The 23,146-nt window shown below is 42.7% G+C and overlaps 2 protein-coding genes across 14 annotated transcripts in view; one reads left to right on the top strand and one right to left on the bottom strand.

Annotated features, from left to right (window-relative positions):
- The window catches only part of EIF5B (eukaryotic translation initiation factor 5B), an 87,517-nt gene extending 74,594 nt beyond the window's left edge, over window positions 1-12,923 (top strand). For both annotated transcript variants that reach the window (XM_026487839.4, XM_044378699.3), the window contains exons 15-24: window positions 2,012-2,143; window positions 2,961-3,143; window positions 3,272-3,433; window positions 4,867-4,998; window positions 6,030-6,161; window positions 6,270-6,346; window positions 6,440-6,604; window positions 8,491-8,629; window positions 10,374-10,535; window positions 10,903-12,923. In XM_026487839.4, the coding sequence (XP_026343624.1) occupies window positions 2,012-2,143; window positions 2,961-3,143; window positions 3,272-3,433; window positions 4,867-4,998; window positions 6,030-6,161; window positions 6,270-6,346; window positions 6,440-6,604; window positions 8,491-8,629; window positions 10,374-10,535; window positions 10,903-11,010 (1,392 nt within the window). In that variant the 3' untranslated portion in view covers window positions 11,011-12,923. The remainder of the gene's footprint in view (window positions 1-2,011; window positions 2,144-2,960; window positions 3,144-3,271; window positions 3,434-4,866; window positions 4,999-6,029; window positions 6,162-6,269; window positions 6,347-6,439; window positions 6,605-8,490; window positions 8,630-10,373; window positions 10,536-10,902) is intronic.
- Window positions 12,551-23,146, bottom strand: part of REV1 (REV1 DNA directed polymerase) — a 92,625-nt gene continuing 82,029 nt past the window's right edge. For all 12 annotated transcript variants that reach the window (XM_026487772.4, XM_048222739.2, XM_048222738.2 and 9 more), the window contains 9 exons: window positions 18,892-18,994; window positions 17,356-17,521; window positions 16,896-17,098; window positions 15,438-15,671; window positions 14,698-14,818; window positions 13,881-14,101; window positions 13,626-13,782; window positions 13,226-13,328; window positions 12,551-12,949 (listed from right to left, as the gene is read on the bottom strand). In XM_026487772.4, the coding sequence (XP_026343557.1) occupies window positions 12,838-12,949; window positions 13,226-13,328; window positions 13,626-13,782; window positions 13,881-14,101; window positions 14,698-14,818; window positions 15,438-15,671; window positions 16,896-17,098; window positions 17,356-17,521; window positions 18,892-18,994 (1,420 nt within the window). In that variant the 3' untranslated portion in view covers window positions 12,551-12,837. The remainder of the gene's footprint in view (window positions 12,950-13,225; window positions 13,329-13,625; window positions 13,783-13,880; window positions 14,102-14,697; window positions 14,819-15,437; window positions 15,672-16,895; window positions 17,099-17,355; window positions 17,522-18,891; window positions 18,995-23,146) is intronic.

The raw sequence follows: 23,146 nt of genomic DNA, 5'->3' as shown, positions 1-23,146 counted from the left end.
AACCAACCTTGCATTACAAGAATAAACCCTACTTGGTCATGATGTATTTTATCTCTTTCATATATTGCCAGATTCGATTTGGTAAGTTTTTGTCGATGATTTTTGTGTCTGTGTTCATGAGCGATTTTGCTATATAGTTTTCCTTTCCTATAACATCTTTTGTCTAGTTTTGGTATCAGAGTAATGTTGCCTTGTAAGATTAATTAATAAGTATATCCTCCTTTATTTTCTGAAAGAGTTTGTATAGAAATGATATTTCTTTATGTGTTTGGTAGAATTCACCAGGAAGCCACATCTGCTTAGAATCTCTTCTTTTAAACAGGTACACGTTATTTCAGTTTTTTATTTTTCTTTAATTACTATAGAAATTTGTGTTTCAGAGAACTGGCTTTTTTATTGATATTCTCTACTGTTTGTTTTATAGCTCATTGATTTCCAGTGTTAATTTCATTTCCTTCTTTCTGCTTTGGTTTTCATGTCTACTTTTTCTAACTTAAGATGGAATTTTAGATTGTTGATTTCAGATATTTTTTCTTGTCTCATAGAAGTATTTAAGGGTATGTTTAGCACACTGTTAAAAGCCCTGCTTGGGGCACCTAGGTGGTTCAGCTGGTTGAGTGTCTGACTTGATTTTGGCTCATGCTGTGCTCTCAGGGTTGTTGGATTGAGGCCCAAGTCTGGCTGTGTGCTCAGCGCAGAGTCTGCTTGTCCCTTTCCCTCTGCTCCTCCCCCCACTTGTGCTCGATCGCTCTCTCTAGAATAAATAAAATCTTAAAAAACAACACTGCTTAGGTACGTTGTGCTTTTTTTTATTATCATTTAGATCAAATTATTTTCTGAATATTTTTACTTGATATAAAATTCTAGGTTTAAAAAATATTTTTTTCCTTTATTGTCATTGCTTTATGGCTTTTTTCTCTAGTTGTCCTTGGTTTCCCTGTTGTAATGTGTCTTCCTTTTTCTTTGATTGCTTTTAATAAAGAACTTTTAAGGGTTCATCATTGAGATTATGTAATAGTTGATGTTTATCCTACTTTGGCTTGATTTTCTTCGATCTTTGAATTCATATATTCATCAATTAAAAAAAATTTTTGGTTATTAAGATACTTTTCATAAGTGACTAAGGTTTTCTTTCATGCTTTTTTTATATGCTTCCATTGGGATAGTTTTTATTGCAACATCTTCAAGGCTTCCAGTCTTTTCTTTTGTAATATATAATTTACTGTTAAGCTTATCTAGTGAATTTTTATTTCATAGTCTTTGTTTTTTTAGTTCTACAAGTTTCATGTTTTTCCTTGGAAGTCACATATATTCATAATAACTATTTTAAGGACCTCATATACTAATTATAACATCTTTGTCATGTCTGGGTCTGTTTCTACTAATTTTTCTCCTTTGTAGCATTCAGATTCGGGCAACCTCTTTATATTGTAGCCCTAGACTAAGGAAACAGATTTTGCTTGTTTGTTTTTACTACTAAATAGTTTTTCCTCTCTATACCCATTTATCCCACTTTTGAAAAGAGAAGGAAAATACATGATTTACTCAACAGAGTAAATCTAATTTGAGCAATAAATTAAAATGGGCTGTTCTCTGAGACACGATGTAATTTTTTTTATTTTCTATTTTTTTGGTGTACAATTTTCCTGGTGATGAGACTTGCTGTAATTCTTATTTCTGATGACTAAACAAAACCATTTTGGAGTTCCAACAAAATACACTAATAGTCCTAAGATAATTCTAAGATACCATCTTTTGCAAACAAATGCCAGCCTTTCCTGAACCGGTTTGGAGGCTGATGGGCTGCGTGTTACTTCAGAAGTTTCTGATTTAAGAGGGGGCGCAGTTAAGCGGGTTATACAGGCTTTTTGGTATAATAAAATATTTGAGTAATTCACACTCTCCTAAATGTATATCATATGCATTAGGAACTTTTAGGAGCTTTAACCTAAATTAAATTCCTGAGTGTTGTGAATGTTATAAGGATGTTTCTTATGAAAGTTTTGTCCAGATCGATAGGTTGTATGATTGGAAAAAGAGCCCTGACTCCGACGTAGCTGCCACTTTAAAGAAGCAGAAAAAGAACACGAAAGATGAATTTGAGGAGCGCGCAAAGGCTATCATTGTGGAATTTGCACAGCAGGTAAGAAAGCTTTCCCTTCTCAATGACGAGTCTCTGTCATAGAATATTTCTTCCTTTTGTTCTGTTGTCCTTATAATGAAGCCAGCAGTTTCACTAATGCTGGTTCTGTTCCCTTATTGATGGCAAGTAGTGTGCTCCATTCTTTCCCCTTATCCCTTTTTTCTTTTTAAATTAGCTAATATTTCAAAGATCTGTCTTTGTAGTCTGAATGTTTAAATTTAAAAAATAAAGTTGACTTGGAGGCGCACCTGGGTGGCTCAGTCGGTTAGTGTCTAACTCTTGATTTCGGCTCAGGTTATGATCTCAGGGTCGTGAGATGGAGCCTTGTGTCAGGCTCTGTGCTCAGTGGGGAGTCTGCTTGGGGTTCTCTCTCCCTCTGCCCCCCCACCCCTAAAATAAACGAATCTAAAAAAAAAAAAGTTGGAAAGAAACCACTTTTCTGTGATACAGCTAATACCTACAGAATATGTATGATCTCTTGAGTGTTTTTGAGGAGTTTTGAGGATAAGCCATTTGCTTATCTGTCATGTAATCAGTCATGCTGTCATGCATACTTCCTTCCACAGCTTGGCCTTTTGGAATGATTTTTTTTTTTTTTAACAGATTTTATTTATTTATTCAACAGAGATAGAGACAGCCAGCGAGAGAGGGAACAGAAGCAGGGGAGTGGGAGAGGAAGAAGCAGGCTCATAGCGGAGGAGCCTGATGTGGGGCTCGATCCCATAACGCCGGGATCACGCCCTGAGCCGAAGGCAGACGCTTAACTGCTGTGCCACCCAGGCGCCCCATGGAATGATTTTGCTTTTTATGTCTCTAGGGTTTAAATGCAGCTTTGTTTTATGAGAATAAGGATCCCCGTACTTTTGTGTCCTTGGTACCTACCTCTGCGCATACTGGTGATGGCATGGGAAGCCTGATCTACCTTCTTGTCGAGTTAACTCAAACGATGTTGAGCAAGAGACTTGCACACTGTGAGGAGCTAAGAGCACAGGTTATGGAGGTAATTAAGTTGATTTTCCTTTTTGCCTTTAACAGTTGAGTTCTTGGGTGTGGATGTCTTCTGCTGTTAGATTCAGTCAACATAGTGTAGCGTCTCTCTGACTCCCTTTATATACTAATGTCTCTCAGGTTAAGGCTCTCCCAGGAATGGGCACCACTATAGATGTGATACTGATCAATGGGCGTTTGAAGGAAGGAGATACAATTATTGTTCCTGGAGTAGAAGGGCCCATTGTAACTCAGATTCGAGGCCTCCTATTACCTCCTCCAATGAAGGAATTACGGGTGAAGGTAAGCCTAGGTGGTAAGTGTTGACACATGGGACACGTATGTACAGTGTGTATGAGTTCTGTTGAGGTCACTTCTTCACTCCGAGAGCTGCTTGGCTTAATATGCGTTCGCTCCTCATCCCCTGTTAGATGTCTTCATGCAGAAGGGATCATCTGTCAGAATGGAGATGCGTGCGGATTCTTATTTATCATCGAGGGTGTCCATGAGAACTGAAGTATATTGTTTTGGTTCTACACTGCTAACTAGTTTTTTATTAACATTTTTGATTATGAAATAAAACAAATACAGAAAACTACACAAAACATGGAGGAAAAGTTCAACAAATTTTTAGGAAGCAAACTGTTGAAACCCCAGAAGCCTGTATGTCTCTCATGGATGTTAGCCACCCCCACACCTTCCTAAAAGTTAACCGTGCTTCCATTTTTATGATAGTAACTAATATCCTTTTTAAAAAAATAGTTATAATACCTGAGTGTATGCCCCTAAAAAATATATATGGACTTCATATAAATGGAGTCATTCTCATTTCCATTGATTGTATCTGGCTTCTTTTAAATTAAAAAGAAAAAAAGAAAAAGCTCGAGATTTACCCATGCTGTTGCATATACCTGTAGTGCATTTTTCTTGTGTGATATTCTATGGCAGGAATATATCATGGTTTATTTATCTGTTCTCTTGTTGATGGCAAGCATAGGGTATCTCCAGCTTTTAAATTTTTGGTATTAGCAACAGTGCTGTTGCTTTGAACAATTTTGTATTATCTCTTGGTGCAGTTGTGCAAGTTTCTGCAGGTATGTGCCTAGGAGTGACTTGCCGAGTCCTCACTTATGCTCAGCTCCAGTTTTACTGAATAAGGCCACACTGTTGTTCACAGTGAGTCCAACAAGTTACACTTGCACCTGCAGTATATTTAGAAATATTTTATTTATGAAATATTTATGAAATAATGAAGTATTTTCATTATTTCACGTCTTTTAGCTCTTTGATGCTGTCAGATTTTTAAATTTTCCCATGTGGTAGCTCATTGTTGTTTCATTTGGTACTTGCCTGATAGAAATATGGTTGGCCATTCTTTTGTATGTTGATTAGCCACTGAAGTTCACTCCTTTGTGAACTGTCCCTGTGTCCAGCACTCTGTCTGGATTAGTCATGGGAGTGGTCTGTCCAGTCAGGAGATGGGTCTGTTAGTGGCTCATACCCATCGCAGCATCTTCTACTCTGTGACTTGCCTGTTTACTTTTTCTTTGGTATCTTAAGAAACAAGTGTTTAATTTTAATGTTGAAATTATCAGTCTTTTGTGTTTATTGATTTTTGTGTCTACTTTAAGAAAACTCTTCCTACCCCACGGTCATGAAAATACTGTGTCTCACATCATCTCCTACTCCTAACCACTTTTCAAGTAAATGTGGAACAAATCCTCTGATCTCTGCAGAACCAGTATGAAAAGCATAAAGAAGTAGAAGCAGCTCAGGGGGTCAAGATTCTTGGAAAAGACCTAGAGAAGACATTGGCTGGTCTGCCTCTCCTGGTAGCTTATAAAGAAGATGAAATCCCAGTTCTTAAAGTAAGTTACTTAAAATTTTTGTTTCCTCCCGAGCTGTAGTGATGAATGAAGTGGGCCCCTCTGTCTTTGTGAAGCCTTACCTGGTGGCTCATAGCAAACAGATCATGCTTTTACATTACTTCAGTTTGCACAGTCCTCTGAATTAGCGTAAGTAATATTTATATACACTAGAATTCTAAAATACACATTTTATTTAAGTAAAAAATGAATCAAAAGCCCAGAAGTTTTTGTTCATGTTTTTAGATAACTGAATATGCAGACAGAACTCAAGAAAATCTTACAAGAAGTAGGAGTCCTTTTTAAAGCTTGTGTGCCTGTCTTAGGAGCAGATGCCCACTGGAGTCCAGCATAGTTTCCCAAAAGCAAACTCTGAGTTTGCATACTCACTTGCCAAAGAGAGGAGGGCACTCTTCCGAGCACATTGGCTCATCTTGTATCCTGGGTCTACTGTTACTCCTCAGACGGTACCAGGTCACCGCCATCAGGGAATTGGCCACCTGAGGGCCAGTGAGAAGAAGGCAGGCATCCCTCTTTGGCCAGTCCCAACTGCATCCTTCACGGCTTGGACATGGCTGTCCTGCTTATTCCTGGGGGAAATCTCTTCATCTCTAAAGCAGCAGTGGCAGAGGAAAAGGACGCCGAGGTTAGGGCCTTTCAGTGAAGGCAGTCAAGCAGACCCTGTGGGCTACCGTCATACGTTACAGTGATGTAATCCTTTTAATTTTGAAAAGATTCTTCTCGTTTCATTCTGCTCAGCCATCTGAGCAGCCATTTGCCAAGTACAGCAGAGGTTAAACAGGTTTCAGCATTAGTAAATATAAGACAAAGGTGAAGTGTGGGACACAGCTCGAATTCGGCCCCCAAATCTCCTCCTCCTTTCCTGCACAAGTTCTGCTGCGCCTTAGGCTTTCTCTGCCTTGGCTTCATATTTTCATATGAATACTTAATTAAAAAGAGAAACACAGTTTAAGTCTAGGCCATTGCTGATAGAGATGTATTTACAACCTGGTCAAATGTAATTTCTTTTCAAGGACGAGTTGATCCATGAGTTAAAGCAGACGCTAAATGCTATCAAGTTGGAAGAAAAAGGAGTCTATGTCCAGGCATCTACACTGGGATCTTTGGAAGCTCTACTTGAATTTCTAAAAACCTCAGAAGTGCCCGTAAGTAATCCTGTCCGACTCCACAAGAGTACAGATAGTCATGGTTTGTGGTGCTGTTTCTTTTACCTGAAGCACAGGCAGTTAAGCTCAGAAACTCCTTTTCTACAGTATGCAGGAATTAACATTGGTCCGGTCCATAAAAAAGATGTTATGAAGGCTTCAGTGATGCTGGAACATGATCCCCAGTAAGTAGTTTTTCTTCTGCTGTGCAGGCTTTCCTAATGCCTGTCCTTCATGACGTTTCACCGAATGATCTTTATTGTGTTTGAACCTTTCAGGTATGCAGTAATTTTGGCCTTTGACGTGAGAATTGAACGGGATGCACAAGAAATGGCTGATAGTTTAGGAGTTCGAATTTTTAGTGCAGAAATTATTTATCATTTATTTGATGCCTTTACGAAATATAGACAAGACTACAAGAAACAGAAACAAGAAGAATTTAAGTAAGTTGGTGATTTTACTTACTTTGGGTGTTTGGTAATGAAGTTCATTGAGAATTACCAAATACAGCTTTCTCCCGCTGTCCTGAAAGTGAAGCGCTCCTGGGAAACCTTCTGTTAGCCGAAATGTCATAACGTGAAGCAGCAATTACCATTAATTTATATGAGAAAGTTTTGGAGCACTCCCAGGCCCAAACAATAAACACGATAAATCAGGGCGAAGCCCAGATGCTCACAGACACAGCTCACAGCTCTGGCGGCGTGACACCGACATGCTGAGTGTGGTCCCTGGGGAGAAGCTTGGCGGGGCCACTCTGCTTGGGGTGCCTGCTGCCTCTTAATGGCTCACTGCAAAACAAATGCTAAACATTTTTGCTTTTCGCTTCTTTTCATAAGAGCAAAATCCTCCTCTTTTGGTTAGGGAAAGCAGGTACTAACGTAGGTCTTTTTTAAAAAGGAAGGTGGCGTCAGGCGAACTTTAGACATGTGGGGGATACCTGTACCAGAAAGGTGTGTGGACAGTAGAAGCATGGCATTTGCTCATCCAGGAGAGGCTGCATCCTGAAGTAATGTATTAAAAACCATAAATTCTGTCCATCTGGGGCATTCCAGCAGTGTGTTAACAAATCCTCTGTAGCCTTTCGGTTTTTAATTTTAAAATTGCTGGGTCTCATTAATTGGCGAGGAGTTGCTAACATCCTCTTGCTGGAGTTTCTTATCTGGGATTACATGGGAGGGAGGGACCAAAGTGAGAATGGGCACGGTGCGGAACTGAAATGAGGCGAGGTGTTCCGTGGGGAGCTTGCTCCTCCCGCTGACCTCACAGCTTGCCCTGTGTAGGTGGCATCACTGCAGGGCCTAGACGAGTCAGCAGTGACCCTGACCAGGTTCCCCCTCCTCTTGAAGCTCAGGCCAGACAAGCAGTGAACACAGGAGAAGTAGGGTAAGGGCTTCAAAGCAGGGCAGAGCAGGGAAGGCCTAAATCAGGAGGAGAGCCGTGACAAGCAGTATGGTCCGGGGCCGCAGCTCAGCTCTGCAGGGCTCCCGTTCAAGCAGAGATCTAGAGGGAACGAGGTGAGCCGGCCGGACACACGGGGAGTTGTCCGGGCAGAAGGGCAGCACTGGGAGGCAGCCACGTTGGATCTGACAGAGAGCAGGAGGAGATGGGGTCAGAAAAGTTGGTGGCACTCTGTAGGCCCTGGGGAGGATCTTAGGGAGGCAGCGAGGAGTCTTCTCAGGCTCCCAGTGTTCCAGGCAAGACATGAGGATGGCTCAGACTGTAGGGAGTGATGGCTCAAATTGGGGTACGTATTTAAAGTAGAATTGCCAGGTGAGTATTAGAATTTAGATTGGGATATGCTCGCTTAAATTCATGAAACCCGAAGTGAAAAGACGTAGTTACAGAAGACTGGTAGACACTGTGAAAACACTTGAAGCACATGCTCGATAAGCAGAGTAGTAGCCTTTTGGATCACCTGATTTGGGAACGTGGTACGGAGAAGGTGGCTGTGGTTCGATGCCTGTGTGGTCCCTAGAGTAGACTGCCCGTGTGCCTGACTCTGGGTCCCATCAAGGTTCCAAGCTCCATCTAAATTTAGGGGCAGGGCTCAGTGCTCCTGTGATGTGGCTTCTTTAAGACTTGGGAATAACAGCATGGATGGAGGGAGGGGAAGAGGAGGGTGAGCGGATGAAGCACTTCAGGCAGGTGGCCTGGCCCGGAGCAGACACCACGGAGGGCTGTCCACGGCGTCCGTCCTGCTCTTCCGGCCCCGCCTGGGGAGTGCTGCTTTTATCCAACAGGAGAAGCCTTACTCACTTGTATTTGTTTCTTTAATGTTTAAGTGGTTTTGTCAGCTTCAAAATTTTTGGGTTTTCTTTTTTCCTTTTAGGCACATAGCAGTATTTCCCTGCAAGATGAAAATCCTCCCCCAGTATATTTTTAATTCTCGAGACCCAATAGTGATGGGAGTGACTGTGGAAGCAGGTCAGGTGAAACAGGGGACACCCATGTGCGTCCCTAGCAAAAATGTAAGTTTGGGTTGTACTTTCAAAACAAGTGTGGTCTCTTAAAGGAATAAAATGGGGAGTCCAGGAGTGGTGACGACAAGCAGAGCTTGTCACCTTCTGTGATTTATACCGCAGTAAGGAGCGCTAGTGTGGATTCTTAGTACCAGGGGTGGATCGGTGCTTCAGCAAATGAAAGGGGCAAGGTACTTGGAAATATTACCCTTTTAAAAATTTTTTTTGAAGTTTCAAGCCTGGGGAGAAGTTTAAAGAATAAAATAAAGACCACCCATATTCCTTTCCTCGAGATTAGCATCTACCTAAGAAAAATTAACAGTTAATGTTCTCTGATTTATGGTTCTCATTCACATTTCCCCAACTTCCCACGTGTCCTTCATAGTGCCATCTGCTGCCCTGGTCCAGGATTCCTTCACGGTGCATTGCATTTGGTTATTATGGGTTTTAGTCCAAATAGGACCAGCCCCCATCCTTTCTGGAGAGTCCAGTTGTTTTGCAGATTATTTCTCAACTTGGATTTGTCTGATTGTTTCCTCCTCACTAGATGGAAGTTATAGTTATTGAAACGGATACTGTATGCACAGGTGCTCCCAGCTGCCTCCTGCCCCATCGCACAGGCTTTCTTACTGTGGGGATGCCATGTTCGTGTCCTGGGGAAGGTGCTGTTGGCTCAGCAGTGCTGTTAGAAACACATCTTTCTCCCTTTATAATTACTATGTAATCTCTGGGGCACTTTTGAGTACCTGTAAATATTGTTTCAACAGCCTTTATCCCAATAGATTTATAATTGGTAGTCCTTGCCTAAGGTTGTTTCACAATGTTGGTAACATTGTGATCCGCCCCCCATACTTTGGTAAAGAACCTTCCTCCCCCGTGAACTTTTCATTAACTTATACACACTCCCTTTTAAAAAAATTTGATGTTATATTCCATTACCAGCATCCATTCTGATCAGTGGGAGCCCATTTGAGCTGGTTACTTCAGCACCTGGAGCATTTTCTTCCTTTCTGGTGCAGGAAGATGCTCCAGGCTCATGTAGGACTTTCCCTGCCCCAGACTTGGTTCCTTTAGTGGGAAATGGCACTTAGAAGTCATCTGAGCACTAGGACTTGGTGCTTCTAGGAGTTGTTGCTTTTGTACCATTTCATTGGACTGAGATAGGACTTTTGCTTGCCGCAGTTATCCGGTGTGGCTTTGGCCACACCAAGCACTCCTCGTTTTCACTCTTACTCTCCCGTAGCTCTTGACAGGGCAGGCCGCGGGGTGGTTTTCTCCTGCACTGTAACTGAGCTCAGGTTGCCCACCGTTCTCATCCTCTAACCTCGGCCTCCAGGGCCCCACATCATGCGTCCCTGGGTGCCATCCTGACTTAATCCCCTCGCTCACCATTCTGACCACTCGAAGCTCATTTCTGATTGAGAAGGTTTGTGCCTGCCACTCCCTCTTACTATGTCGTGTGCAAGAGCAGAGCAGAAATAGTAAGCCAACTGGATTGACAGGGCCCTTTCCAAGTTGTCTAAAGCCGACGAGTGACCTCCTTCACAGGCCATCTCGTGAAGGGCAGAGGGGATGTGGTGATGTCATTCCCTAGCTTCCCAATGAGAAAATGACACTGTGACGAGTGAAGAAGGGTCACCAAGCCAAGGCTTTTCAGCTGGCTCTTTGGCTCCAGCTTTTATTGCCGCTGTGCATTTGCGGTGCGTGTGACTGGCAGGGTTCCTCTGCTTACGCTGTACTTCCTATTTCACAGTTTGTTGACATTGGAATAGTAACAAGTATTGAAATAAACCATAAACAAGTGGATGTTGCAAAAAAAGGACAAGAAGTCTGTGTCAAAATAGAACCTATCCCTGGTGAATCTCCCAAAATGTATGGAAGACATTTTGAAGCTACAGACATTCTTGTCAGTAAGGTAAGTGTCTCCTAGAAGTGGCCCATTTTAAGAAAGGGGGGGGGGGTCTGGTTACCTTTACGCGGTAGCTCTGAGGGCTGGAAGTTTGAACTTTCACAGTCTGAGAGGACTGGATTCTTCCTTAAGACACATCTGTGATACGGCCTTGTCTTTGTTGAGGAAGGGGCCTCCTCACAGAGGGTGCCCGCCGGGACCTGCAGAGATTCTGCTACTCTTAAAAGGCGGACAAGCACTGCACTTGTATTTTGGCTAAGGTTTCTCTTTAATGAGCAGTAGCCGATGACAGGCATGGCCCATGTGCTTTGGGGGGGGGGGGGCATGTGGTTGTTACACTGTTGTTGACCCTGTTTGTGCCTCGGGCTTGCAGATCAGCCGGCAGTCCATCGATGCCCTCAAAGACTGGTTCAGAGATGAGATGCAGAAGAGCGATTGGCAGCTTATTGTGGAGCTGAAGAAAGTATTTGAAATCATCTAATTTTTCCACATGGGGCAGGAATTGGAATAAATGCAATATTATGTTGTAAAATCACCAAGAAAAACCAGACAAAAATGGAACGGATATATCTGGACACTGATGAACTTAAGTATGGAAGGAAAAAAATAGGTGTATAAAATGTTTTCCATGAGAAACCAAGAAACTTACACTGGTTTGACAGTGGTCGATTACATGTCCCCACAGTTCCAACGTGCCTGTTCACCTGCCCCCTCCTTTCCCAACCCTTCTCTACTGGCTGCTGTTTTAAAGTTTGCCCTAACCCAAATTTGGATTTTTATGACAGATCTAAAGCTCTTTCAATTTTATACTGATTAAATCAGTACTGCAGTATTTGATTAACCAAGCTTCTGCAGATTTTGTGATTCTTGGGACTTTTTTGATGTAAGAAATACTTATTTATGCATATCCCTTCCCACAGTGATTTTTTTTTCCCCCAGCATTCTGCCGTATGCCCTTAGGAATTTTTTAAAATAGAAAATTAGGCACTCTGATCTCTGCTTTGTGTGAAACCATGGTGTAAAGCATAGCCGGCTGCTATTTACTGCTTGTATAGTCCTGGGAGTCCACTGTAATCAGCACAATTCTGAACTACCAATAAAGAAAACAGACATCCACCAGCGAGCTCTGTTAGGCGTCCATGCTAGCGTAGCTGCTGTCCGTAAGTCCTCAGCTTCGGTGTCATACCTCGTGTGCCAGCACAAGTTAGCGTTAGCATTTTTGTACATCAATCAGTCTTGGGCTAGTTTGTCCTAGAAAAATCGTATGATGCATACGTTTCCTGATGGGGCAGTCAGGGCCGACTGTTTGTTTGGGCTTGGCTTGGTACTCCTCTGAGTTGTTGCAGAGACACCATGACTCGCTGATAGCAGTAATTGGATTTTAGCTAGTTTTCCTGAAGAACATGGAACGTCCACGTGAAAATATCTTTTCCCCACTATAAGAAATCTGTTGTTAGTGTGAGATGAATACTGGTAGTGTCAGACTGACTACCTGTTTGTTTATAGCACAGTGCTGAAGGCAGTGAGGTGTGTGTTTGAAGATGTCCCCAAGTATTCACTGGCATAGGATTATAAATTGTGTTTTGAAGTATTTATTATGGTATAACCTAGCCTAGAAAAAAAACCACTTTATGTACATTTGAACATCCGTACCATTCTTCACTACTACTGAAGTTTCTCAAGGGACGGTAGAGGCAGAGACAATACCGCTAAGCCATCTGTGGGACATAATTTTCCCAGGGAAAAACTTTTAATATTCAATGATGTGTGTGTTCTAATTTAAAATAAGTAAAGAAGATTTTCTTAACATGCTCCTGTGTTCATGCTTGGGGACAAGAGTGAGTGATTAGAAGCTTTACCCGGAACAAGCAGAATCCCAGTCTGGGACCTCTCAGGAATTTCAAAGCTTAGCATGGAGCCTGTTAACAGTCCGGCTTGTAGGTCTCCTCAGCCTTTAAATATAATAAACAGTGCAGGATTTGCTTCCTAAAGGATTCACAAAAAGGAGCCTGTACAAAATATACATACAGTTCTTTATTAAACAACTGTAAACACTTCACTGTAAAAATCCATAAAACTTTATAAACAAACATTTTGTAAATAGAATCTATACTACAGTAAAAGAACACAATTATTTACATGCAATACTGACAAATTTGGCACTTATTGAAAAGAAATGTACAAAACACTTGCTTAAAAAGAAATGTAAAATTATAAAAACTCCAAGCATTACTACCATGCACTTTGCAAATACCTCACAAGCACTTATGGCACAGCGAGCGGAGAGCACCAGGCTCCCTGGTGAGATTCATGTAACTTTTAATGTGCTTCCGTAAGTTTGTTGTAAAACCACCTGAACATTGTCAAGAATAAAGTCAAATGCCATGTTCCAAACCGATTCCACCGACTGCTGCATCAACCTAAAAGGTGGGTTAAGAAAAAAACATCAGGTAAGACTGACTCCTCCCACAAGGATCAGCTGAACATGTATCGTTAGGGTTTTAAACTATATAAATCTCGAGGGGAACAACGATCTTTTGATCGTAGTGTGATATTCAAAATGAAGGGTACCCCCCTTTTCACTGACTCCATGTTAACAGCTTGTGCCGCCTCGTAAAAGCTGCTCTGAGCCTCCCCGCGAGCAGCTGTGTGAGATGCCCCATCTTATCCTTTTGATAAAAGTATCGAATAATTACCTTTTCATGTACTTTATAACTAGGTCCAGTTTTTCCAAATCTTTTTCCTCTATCAGATCAGTACAGTATTTCACAACTTGCAGAATGTCTTCTTCCATTGGATCTAGAGAAGGGGGAAAACCTCACATAAGGACCAGCCTCCTGAAGAAGGCAGGCCGCTAGCTGCAGGCATAAAGGAGACCCCGTTTCTCTAACGATCCACTGACTCACAGCCGTCCAACACAGGGTGTATGGTCTGGAGCCTTTCACAGCCCCACAGTTCTCAAAGGTTAGAGGGTGGCTGGGTTCAGCCTACCAGAGTTAGAAAAATGAGTTCCATTTCTACGATGAGTCTGTTCCTGTTCTAAAACCCTAGAACCACCGCGTCTCAGTCTGCGGCTGTGCCGCTGGCCAAGCCAACCTGAAATGGTAGTTATCCATTCCTTGAGCAAGGTCTTCACATCACTGAATTCGACAGCTCCTGCTAGGTTGGGTGCCGGGGGTCTCCCGCAGCCAGCCGGCTCCGGCTGCGAACCAGAAAGGCCTGGCACACCTGAAGTGGAAGCAGAGAGTTCTCCCTGTTAAAGAAAACAAACGATAAAAAGTGCTATATTTACATAACAGCAAGTATGTTAAGATCTGATCAAAGAAAAGGTCGAACTTTGAAAAATATTACCAGAGGTTTCTCAGGAGCAGGACCTTCATGTTTTAGAAACCCATCTATCAGCTTCTGCGGACTCCCGCACGCCCCGGGCAGAGTTTTCACAGGACTGTTCAGCAACTTGTTTTTCAAAGGACTCTGAATCTTTTTGGGGGGACTGATGGGACTTCTTTTCTTGTTTCGTTTCCTTTCTTTCACTGCTGCTGGTTTTAGCTGACGGAACAGATTCTTTGGCACTAGAAGAATATGAACATGCGATCTTGAACAGAACATGTCTGGACAGTACCACGAGTTCTCTTTCCTCCTCAAGTACAACCCCCACGCGTGCGCACGCGCATCCCGACGCAGGCCCCCGAGCCAGACTGCGCGTGGGGGAGGCAGTACTCGGCCGCAGGCGCGGGCTCCAGGACGCCCCCTGCCGGTGCGCGCTTACTACAAGGCGCTCCGAGAGGGCGGTGGGGGGACCGCGTAGGGATTAACTGGAAATTCAACAGCTGAAGTACAAGGGTTCAGGTAGAACCTTCGGATCTTGATTTTGTTTTAAACCCACACTCTGATGTATCCATCCTAACAAGTACTCAAAAAACTTCTGGTAATAATTCAGACAAAAATTTTGCTGAAGTGAAGGTGTTTTTAAGTCAAGAAGCTGCAGGCACAAAGGCAGCTAGCACCGTGCAACATTTACCCGCGTCGTATGCTCGTTCCGCTCCAGTAAGAAGAGCTCTCGGCATGACCGGCAGCTCGGCGATGGCCGAACGTGCTACAGTGATCACGGCCTACAACGGGCTCCTTTCTCATCTTCAGTTGTGGCACCAGCCCCCTCCCGGCTTACCTGCCGCGGCGGCCGGCTGCTGGTGAGCGGCGTTCTCTCCCTGCCTTTGTCTTTGATCGAATGCGGCCTTCAGCTCCTTCTGAAGCTCGGCAGGAAGGGCAGCAAACACCTCGGGGTCCACCTAGTGGAAATGAGAAGGTTCAAAGTCAAACCTGAGTTGATGCTCTGTTTTTTACAAAACAGATTTGTTTTCAAATCATGCTTTTCTGATCTGTATGAATTCTTAATAGGTCCTCAATATTAAAGCTCATTGTATCCTCACAAAGTTTTTGGGTAAGAATCAGAAAATTTGGGGTTAAGAACTGACTTAAAACCACTGTAGAACCATCAGGGCAAGCAGCACTAGAAATCAGGCTCATTTGCAATGCTTTTTTTTTTTTTTTTTTAAACACTAAGCTTAGACTCTGTTATTGTCTCTCATCTAGGATTCCACATCTTCACCCAGTTATTTGAAGTGTGGCCCAATGGTCATCCCTGGCCAAGAAAACAGAAGCCAGAATGTGTTTCTGTTTTACTCCTGGGTGGAGATTTCAAGCACCCACATACCACATCCTCCCTCTCTTCTGCCAGTCTGGGTCCTTCAGATGATGTAGAAATGAGCCAATCCCTCCGCCCCCAGTGGATACTGTCTAAGCTACTGCGAGTTTAGGGTCCAAAGGAAAAGAGGAAATGAGAGAAGCCCTGAGCTGGAGTAGGAAGGGTAAGCATATTTAGGGAAGAAGGTCTCTGATTTAACTTACCTGTGAAAATGCTGGAAGGGCTATGACATTAATTCCTGTGTCACTGTTAGATTCTTGAGGTTCTGGTATTTGTAACAAAACTGTCCCAACTGGTTGTGGCAAAATTCCTGTATTACAGCCATTTACTGGCTCTTTCTTTTTGTCACCATGCAGCTCTCCCTGCTGAACAGCACAGACCTGCTCTACTTGTTCCCGGAGATCAGGTGGAAGTGCTTCTAAAACAGACTGATCCAGCTGTAAAATACCACAGGAGTCTAGAGTTAAAGCGCGCTCAGAGAGGGGACAGGAGAGTTCATGTGACCACTTTCACTTCAGTTTGAACATCCTGGACAATAAAAGGTGCAGAGAAGCAGGCGAGGATCGCTAACCCTCCAAAGCAGCACATTTTTGGAAGGTTTTTGGCCTTCCGCCATCGAAGGCCGAGTAGTAAGACGTGGAGTCTGGAGAGACAAGTGCACGCTACACACTACACACCACACTGGCAGCACCGGCGGATCAGGCGAGTCCAGACTCCCTGCATCTCCCGCAGCTGAGGCAGAGAGGGATCTCAGACCCCACCCAGGCGCAGGGGCCAATGCCCACGGGACAGGTCAAGTTTCAGGAACGGGATAACGGGGTCCTGTTCACCTTTCACACGACAGACCATCTGCCCCCAAATACAAATAATTCTGGCTGACAACACCAAGTTAGAAAAAAGGGATTCTAGAAACTAACTTTTGTGTAGCCTACAAGCCCGATTCCTCTGCGCATCTGTGCACTTCCATTTAGAAACACGGAATCCCGTAAGCTGGGCAGGCTGATGTTCTACTTTGCCAGCGATTATTTCTGGATAACTCACGAGCATCTGGGACCCATGCAAGCGTATCACACTGTCCCTTTCCCAGCCTTAAAGTCAACATGTATGTTTCCTTCAGCCTTACTACTTGGTGGAGCAGAGAAATGGACTTTCCCAATATAGCTTAAAGTGCTATCTTAACCTTACAAGGAGCAAAAATTCCAACGGTACTCCACATTTACCGCACACACCAACGGAATTACTAGCTCATGTTAGGAAAATCGTTCACTCTACAGAGAGCACTGTTTGCAAATGCTGCAAGAAAAACCTTGAATGTAGGCCCCTACTGATGATCACCAAAGCTGTACTGCTGAATAGAGTTAAATCCGTATGATTACCGCTGCTACAAAGAGGTGAGCTAGCTACTGGTGGCAGTCTGCAGAACGGGCTTTCATCCACGTTCTACAACTTGCAGGAGTCGCACATCTTTGCAAAAGTACCACCTTTCTCCTAACGTGATCTTTCTCATTGGGAATCCAGTTAACACTGTGATCCGCCCTTGATCTACCCTGACAAGCAGCCCTCTCCTCGCCCCTTCTTGGCTATGTGGACAACTAAAAACATCATTCCTACTTTGAAACTGCTTTTGAACTCACATCATACTTAGAACTATAAAAATATACCTGGGAAGGTGATGGAACCTCTATACTCAGGTTAAGTCTTGATTTTAAGCTGATGGGAGAATGTAGACCATTCCATTTCCCTGAAGACTCAGCTTTGCTAGTAACAGGATTGACACTTGATGTCAGATGTGTAGAAAAAGATGGCAAGAAAGTGCAATTTCTAGAGGCAGGGGATATTTCCAGATCCATAGCAGCCAGAAATACTGAAAGTATAGAAAATACATAAAATAGCTTCTTCATATCCTTAGGGATGGGATAATATGGATTACTTTAATCCACTGTAAGTAAAACAAACTTATATACTATTGATTCATCATAATCCAGAATGTCAATGTGTTCCCTAAAAAGTAGAGCCATGCCAGACACTTGTTATATTAACTTAAAATGTTCTATTAAACGTATTAGCCTTCCTAAGGATACAGGCAGCACCAACACAAGAACCACACTGATGACCACTGACCTTCCTTGTGCTCCTCTTCTGTGGATTTCTTGGCTTTCTGAACTTGCAAGAGATCGAGGACTGAGTGTGACCCTCCAGGAAAGTGGCCTGATGGAACTGACGGGCGACTGGGGCATGCGGAGGGGTTTGGATTGGTCGGAACCAACTGATTGACTTGAATCCCAACCTAGAACCAGAAGTGAAAATGTGTCTCCAGGAAAACTGAAGCAAGAGTATGAATTCAACTATACAAACTTCTCAACTATTCCTTTTTAAAAAGATCTTCTAGGGGCACCTGGGTGGCACAGCGGTTAAGCATCTGCCTTCGGCTCAGGGCGTGATCCCGGCGTTCTGGGATCAAGCCCCACATCAGGCTCTTCTGCTATGAGCCTGCTTCTTCCTCTCCCACTCCCCCTGCTTGTGTTTCCTCTCTCTCTGTGTCGAATAAATAAATTTAAAAAATCTTTAAAAAAATAAAAATAAAAAAAAAAAGATCTTCTAGAACCTATTTCTAAAATAAAAGATTAAATGAAAGTATTCAAACAGTCTTCTATCTGATTACAAAAACTACTAACTAGCAGCAAGCAGTTATTCACCTCAATCTTGGGGTATCCAATTCTATCCAAATATACTGCAATCTCTTCAAAATCGTAAAAATCCAAAAAAGTGTACTACTTTTATATCCCCACCAAAGTTCTAATCAACCAAGTTTTTAACATAAAAAAAAAAAAAACAAACCTCCATCCATAGGGGGCAGTCTACTTGCAGCCTTACTTCATTTATCATTTTTGTTTAAAATGAAGTACTTCTCAAATAAATGGTGTGGGCGAGGTGGGATGGGCAGTACCCTGGGTACACCACTCCCCAGGTGTCTAGATAACCACAGCCCGCACCACCATAACTTCAGCCTTACTGTAACACTACTGCAAGGAGGAGTTTTAATCGTGTCGGCTTAGTAATTCCTTAATCCATCCGAAAATGCCACACCAAGCCAACAAATGCCTTCCACTCACAAGGGGAGAGACGCACAACGCAGCTACAAAGGTTCATCCTTGAGAAAATTGAGGTTTTTACAGTTTTGACGGCCTCGCACCTACATGTCCCAAAGGCACGTTCTATGCTTGTGGTAAAGGCTCTCTTCTAGAGCGTCCACAGGCATCAGAATGAATTCGGCTAAAAAGGACCTTAAAGGTACAAGAATTATTTGCAGTTTTATACTCCTCACAGTCCCATCTACTTCTATGGGAGTAGAACAGGAAGCAAGATAATGTAGGTAAAATAAGCCCTTGGTTAATTAAAACATAATATAAAAATTTAAGATAACAAAATTATTCTAGGCAGAAAAAGAGCTTTCAGAACAAACTGACTCTCTGCTGAAAAATAAGATGAGGTCAGATGAGAAAGTCAAGAATTTTTCAGTTTCTATTCTCCTGGTATTATCTCAAAGCAGCTGAAAATGTACACATAAACCCACTACCCACCCCATGACCATTCTTGGAGCAAGGCTTAAATGAGAACACTGCAGAAAGTCAGAATTTTAAAATGTTGCATACTTACCCCTCTCATATCCGATATATTTAGTTTCATTGTATGAAACATGTTTAGTGTAGCTTTTCCAATTATCTTTGCACTGTCTGTTGCCTGGTCGAGAGTTACAGTCCTGTAAAGTGATAGAATTAACTTTTTTAAAGGAACAAAAGCTACATCCCATATACATTCACTAGTACCTCACAAGTACTGAGCAGTTTAAAGAGGTATAGGAAAGTTGTAAAGGTTTCCTTCAAGGCTTCCTTCAAGGAAGCCAGGAATAACAAATTATTTACACTGACAGCAAGGAGTAATAGAAAAACCATACAGAACACCGGGACTTTGAGATACAAACTAATGAAGACCTGGCCAACTGAAAATAAGTTGGAAAAAATTATTTAGAAAGATGTATTTTAGTGAATGTGTATATATACAAATAACACGCATATTATGTTGCAACTAAAGCGTGAATGTAAATACAATGTTTGAGATTCCAAGAGAAATACTAGATTCCAAGATTATCCATGTTGAGGTATGAAAGAAAGATGAATCCCCCTGTGTTTTAGTTCTTGACTGTTATTATGTTTGAAGTAAAGCCACTGAATAATTTCAACACGTGACTATGTGCATGACAATTCTCGGAGGCTCCAGAAATCAACAAACATGTGGCAGCAGTGAGAAAAGAAATATGGTGGCACCCTGTCTAAAACCCAGCGGGACTAAAGTACACAATTCTTAGATCTTTAAGAATTCTTGAAGGAGGACGGGAGACTGCCAGCACTATTAGGTGCTAAAAACTATTTTTATTGTATTTACTTTCTCAATACGTGAGGACATTATGTACATCCATGAAAGGTACCAGTATTTTTAAGGAAACCATTTTCAAAATATTTCCATTGATTTGTTGCCTTAATTAAGTTTATTTCACACAAATAAATACAGAAGAACTTAAAAGCAAGACTTTTAGTGGACCGTGGTAGTTTAAATGTGTTTACCTTCTTATCTTTCCAGAATACCACTAAACTGTCTTGAAATGATTTCAAGTAGCATAGACTCTTAAAAAATAGAAACGAGGCGATAAGAGTAGAGGAAAAATGGCAACCGTAATTTACAAGACTGAGAGCAAATCAGACAATGGTAAGTTACCAACTATGCCTGCTATGCCTAAAGGCACCAGCTTGAGATAAGTCAATTTATGCTACAGAACCTCAGAAATGCTCCATGGTTAGAGGTGTCAGGTGCCAACGAAGGGGGTGAGAAGGGGCGGAGAACATGCATGTGTGGCCAATAGAGGGACAGCCCCTCCTCTGTGAGATGTACTATACCCGGCACGTCAATGCTGAGAGCTAGGGGAATCATACATGGCCAAGGGGAGGGAGGTACCCCCCTCGAAAGGACCTACACTCTTCCCACCCAGACTGGTCTTCCTATTGAGTAACCACAAAGCTAGCTGCCACCTTCACATCTGCTCACTGCAGGCAGGAGACGGGAAGATCTCTCGTGGGGCCAACTGACAAGCATAACAGCAAAGACCACAGATACATACAGGTGTGGTAACCAAAGACCAAGCCCCTCAACCGCTCGTCTGTGGTGAAGCCCACTGGTCCACATGTCCTACTACGAATCCAGAGGTTCCAAATAAAATTTCAGAAGTTCATATATGAACAGAAAGCCACGACCTATCAGACAGATGGCTGAAGAAAACCTCTACTATAAAAGCAATCAAAAGAAAGAAGGAATGGGGAGAAACAAGTGACAAAGGGAACGGAAGAATATTTAAGAGATAAGAGAGAATATGGCATCTGTGAAATAACATATTTATTTTTAAATGTCCCCAAAATAAAAATACTCAGAAGTTTAGAATGTTGGTAGAAGTAAAAAATTAATATTGATGAAGTATCTGGCACAAAAACAAAGACCAAATAAAATTCTGGAACCGCTGGGACACCTGGGTGGCTCAGTCGGTGAAGCGTCTGCCTTCGGCTCAGGTCATGATCCTAGGGCCTGGGATCGGGTCCCAGGTTGGACTCCCTGCTCAGCGGGGGGTTTCTTGTCCCTTTCCCTCTGCCCCTCCCCCAGCTTGTGCTCTCTGGCTTGCTCTGTCAAGTAAATAAATAAAATCTTTTAAAAAAAAAGAATAGGCAATCAAAAGAGCACTGAGCTTCTCAAGAGTAATCCTGAAAAAAAGATGACAATGGAGTCTTTAAATGAGGAAAAATGATTTCTAACTATGACTTTTAAGTCAGCAAAACTACTGAGCACGAGGACAGACAGGTTCAAAACAATTTACACCCATGCATTCTTTCTCACTAGATACTAGAAGGAGACAAGGGATCCAGGAAAACAAGGATCCTACACAGATCACAGAGAAGGGACACCCCTTGACTCCCACTCTGCAGTGCGCTGCCAACTAATCCGGATTGCAGTGGCACGCTGGAGGGCCCCGAGACCGCGCTCCGAGAAAAAAGATCAAACAGGTGACTAACTGGTGTACTGAAACACACTCGGAGGGAATTTGGGGATAAAACTCAGTGGCGAATTCACAAAAAAGCCAACAAACAAAACAAGATGCTCAGGAACTCCAGGACAAATTCCACACAAAAGGGAATGTGGTCGTGGCGGACTCTACTGACCACGTGCCGCGCGCCCACGGCCGCCCTCCCGGAACAGCGCCGGGCAAAGGAAATGCACACACGGGGGCAACAGGAATCGGCAGTGGAAAGAAGTCGTGCAAGGGACTGTGTGTGCAGGAGTACAACATTCAAATTGAAAACACATATATACAAAAGAACGCCAAGGTGGGAAAATTCTTTCCCCAAAGGAGAACTGTTAAAAGAAAACTTTTCCTATGTCATAATCAAGCCACAGGTCTTGACTTACATACGGCTCTTTGATACGCAGTTTAAAATGCGTCCTTTCCCTTACGGTACTGTAACCTGTCAGAGTCTGGGAGGCACAGGATTGCGACGCAGCTTTTGATCAAGGCCAACGACAAGAGGTAACAGAATCCTGGAAAGTGGAGTACCACTTCTGGACCCCGCCCGACAGCACGGCAGCTGGGCCTCCAGCAGGGCCCACGGATGGTTTCTGTAAAGGGCCAGAGAGCAAACCGCTGTGCTTCACGGTCCCCCTCACAGGCTCTGCTCTTCACCAGCTTTTACGTAAGTATCATTCCTGGCTCAAACCAACCACATAAACACAGGCCCCAGGCTGGGTATGGCCCACAGGAAACAGTGTGCAACCCGGGAAGTAGAGGAGATACTCGGTCACTGGTAGGATATTCCCTAACCCCTCACGTACAGCGTTCCTCACGCAGTTAGAGCACCACCGAAATGTTAGGTGTAAGTTAATGGTTTACAACTCGTCTGCATGTTGGGAACATTTATAAAATTACACTTGTTTTGATTAATCGTGTGCTCTTTAACATTATCATCTTCTCCAAAGTAAGTATGTTAAGGGCACAGTAAAAGGTACACTTGACCACCAGCCACACAGCAGACTGTGAACAGCCCCGTGGTTACTCAACCGAGTCCTCACTTCGTTAGAGATGAACATTGAAATATTTGCGGAAGAAATGACATGGTATCGGAGATTTGCTTCAAAATCACTGGGAAGAAGGGGAGGAAGGGTGCTATTGGAGGAGTTGACAGCAACCACTGGAATCAGGTAACGGGTTCACAGGGGTTCATGCTACTGTTTTTCCGACTTTTAAATGTTCTAAATTTTCCTAATAAAATTGTCTTAAGTTCAGGACAAAAATGGAACAAACACCAACAACAGCAAGCAGATACTGTGTTTACAAAAAGGCTATTATCCTTCAACTGGGGGCCGGGGGAATAAAGTATAATCAATCCTCGTTTTAATGTTAAAATTACATTTTTGGAGTACGTGATTCTCCAACAAGGACTGAATGAAGGCCGATTTTCTTATTAAGATTAGAGGGAGTGAACCCCCAAATATACAGTGCTAAGTAACTATAAGCTATTTAAAAACGCATACATGAAAAGAGGAAACTCTACTGCCAGTTCTCTTTCCAAAGAAAAATTACTTCATTTTTGGATGATCCTTCCCATGTATCTTAAATCAAGCTTCAAATTACGTTCCCAGAAAAGGTACTAATAAACTAGATCTGATTTTCCCATAGAAACCATGTGTAAAAAGATCATTCTATTCCAGAGTTAAGGCCTAACAACCAACTTACTATAGAAATGATCACTAACATTGTATTTAACTATCATTTGAAAGACGGGTATATCATAATGTTTATTAAAATAGGTAAATATAA

This window comes from Ursus arctos, unplaced genomic scaffold (genome assembly GCF_023065955.2).
Source record: "Ursus arctos isolate Adak ecotype North America unplaced genomic scaffold, UrsArc2.0 scaffold_8, whole genome shotgun sequence".
Lineage (NCBI taxonomy): Eukaryota > Metazoa > Chordata > Mammalia > Carnivora > Ursidae > Ursus > Ursus arctos.
This window is presented reverse-complemented; position numbering and strand designations above follow the sequence as displayed.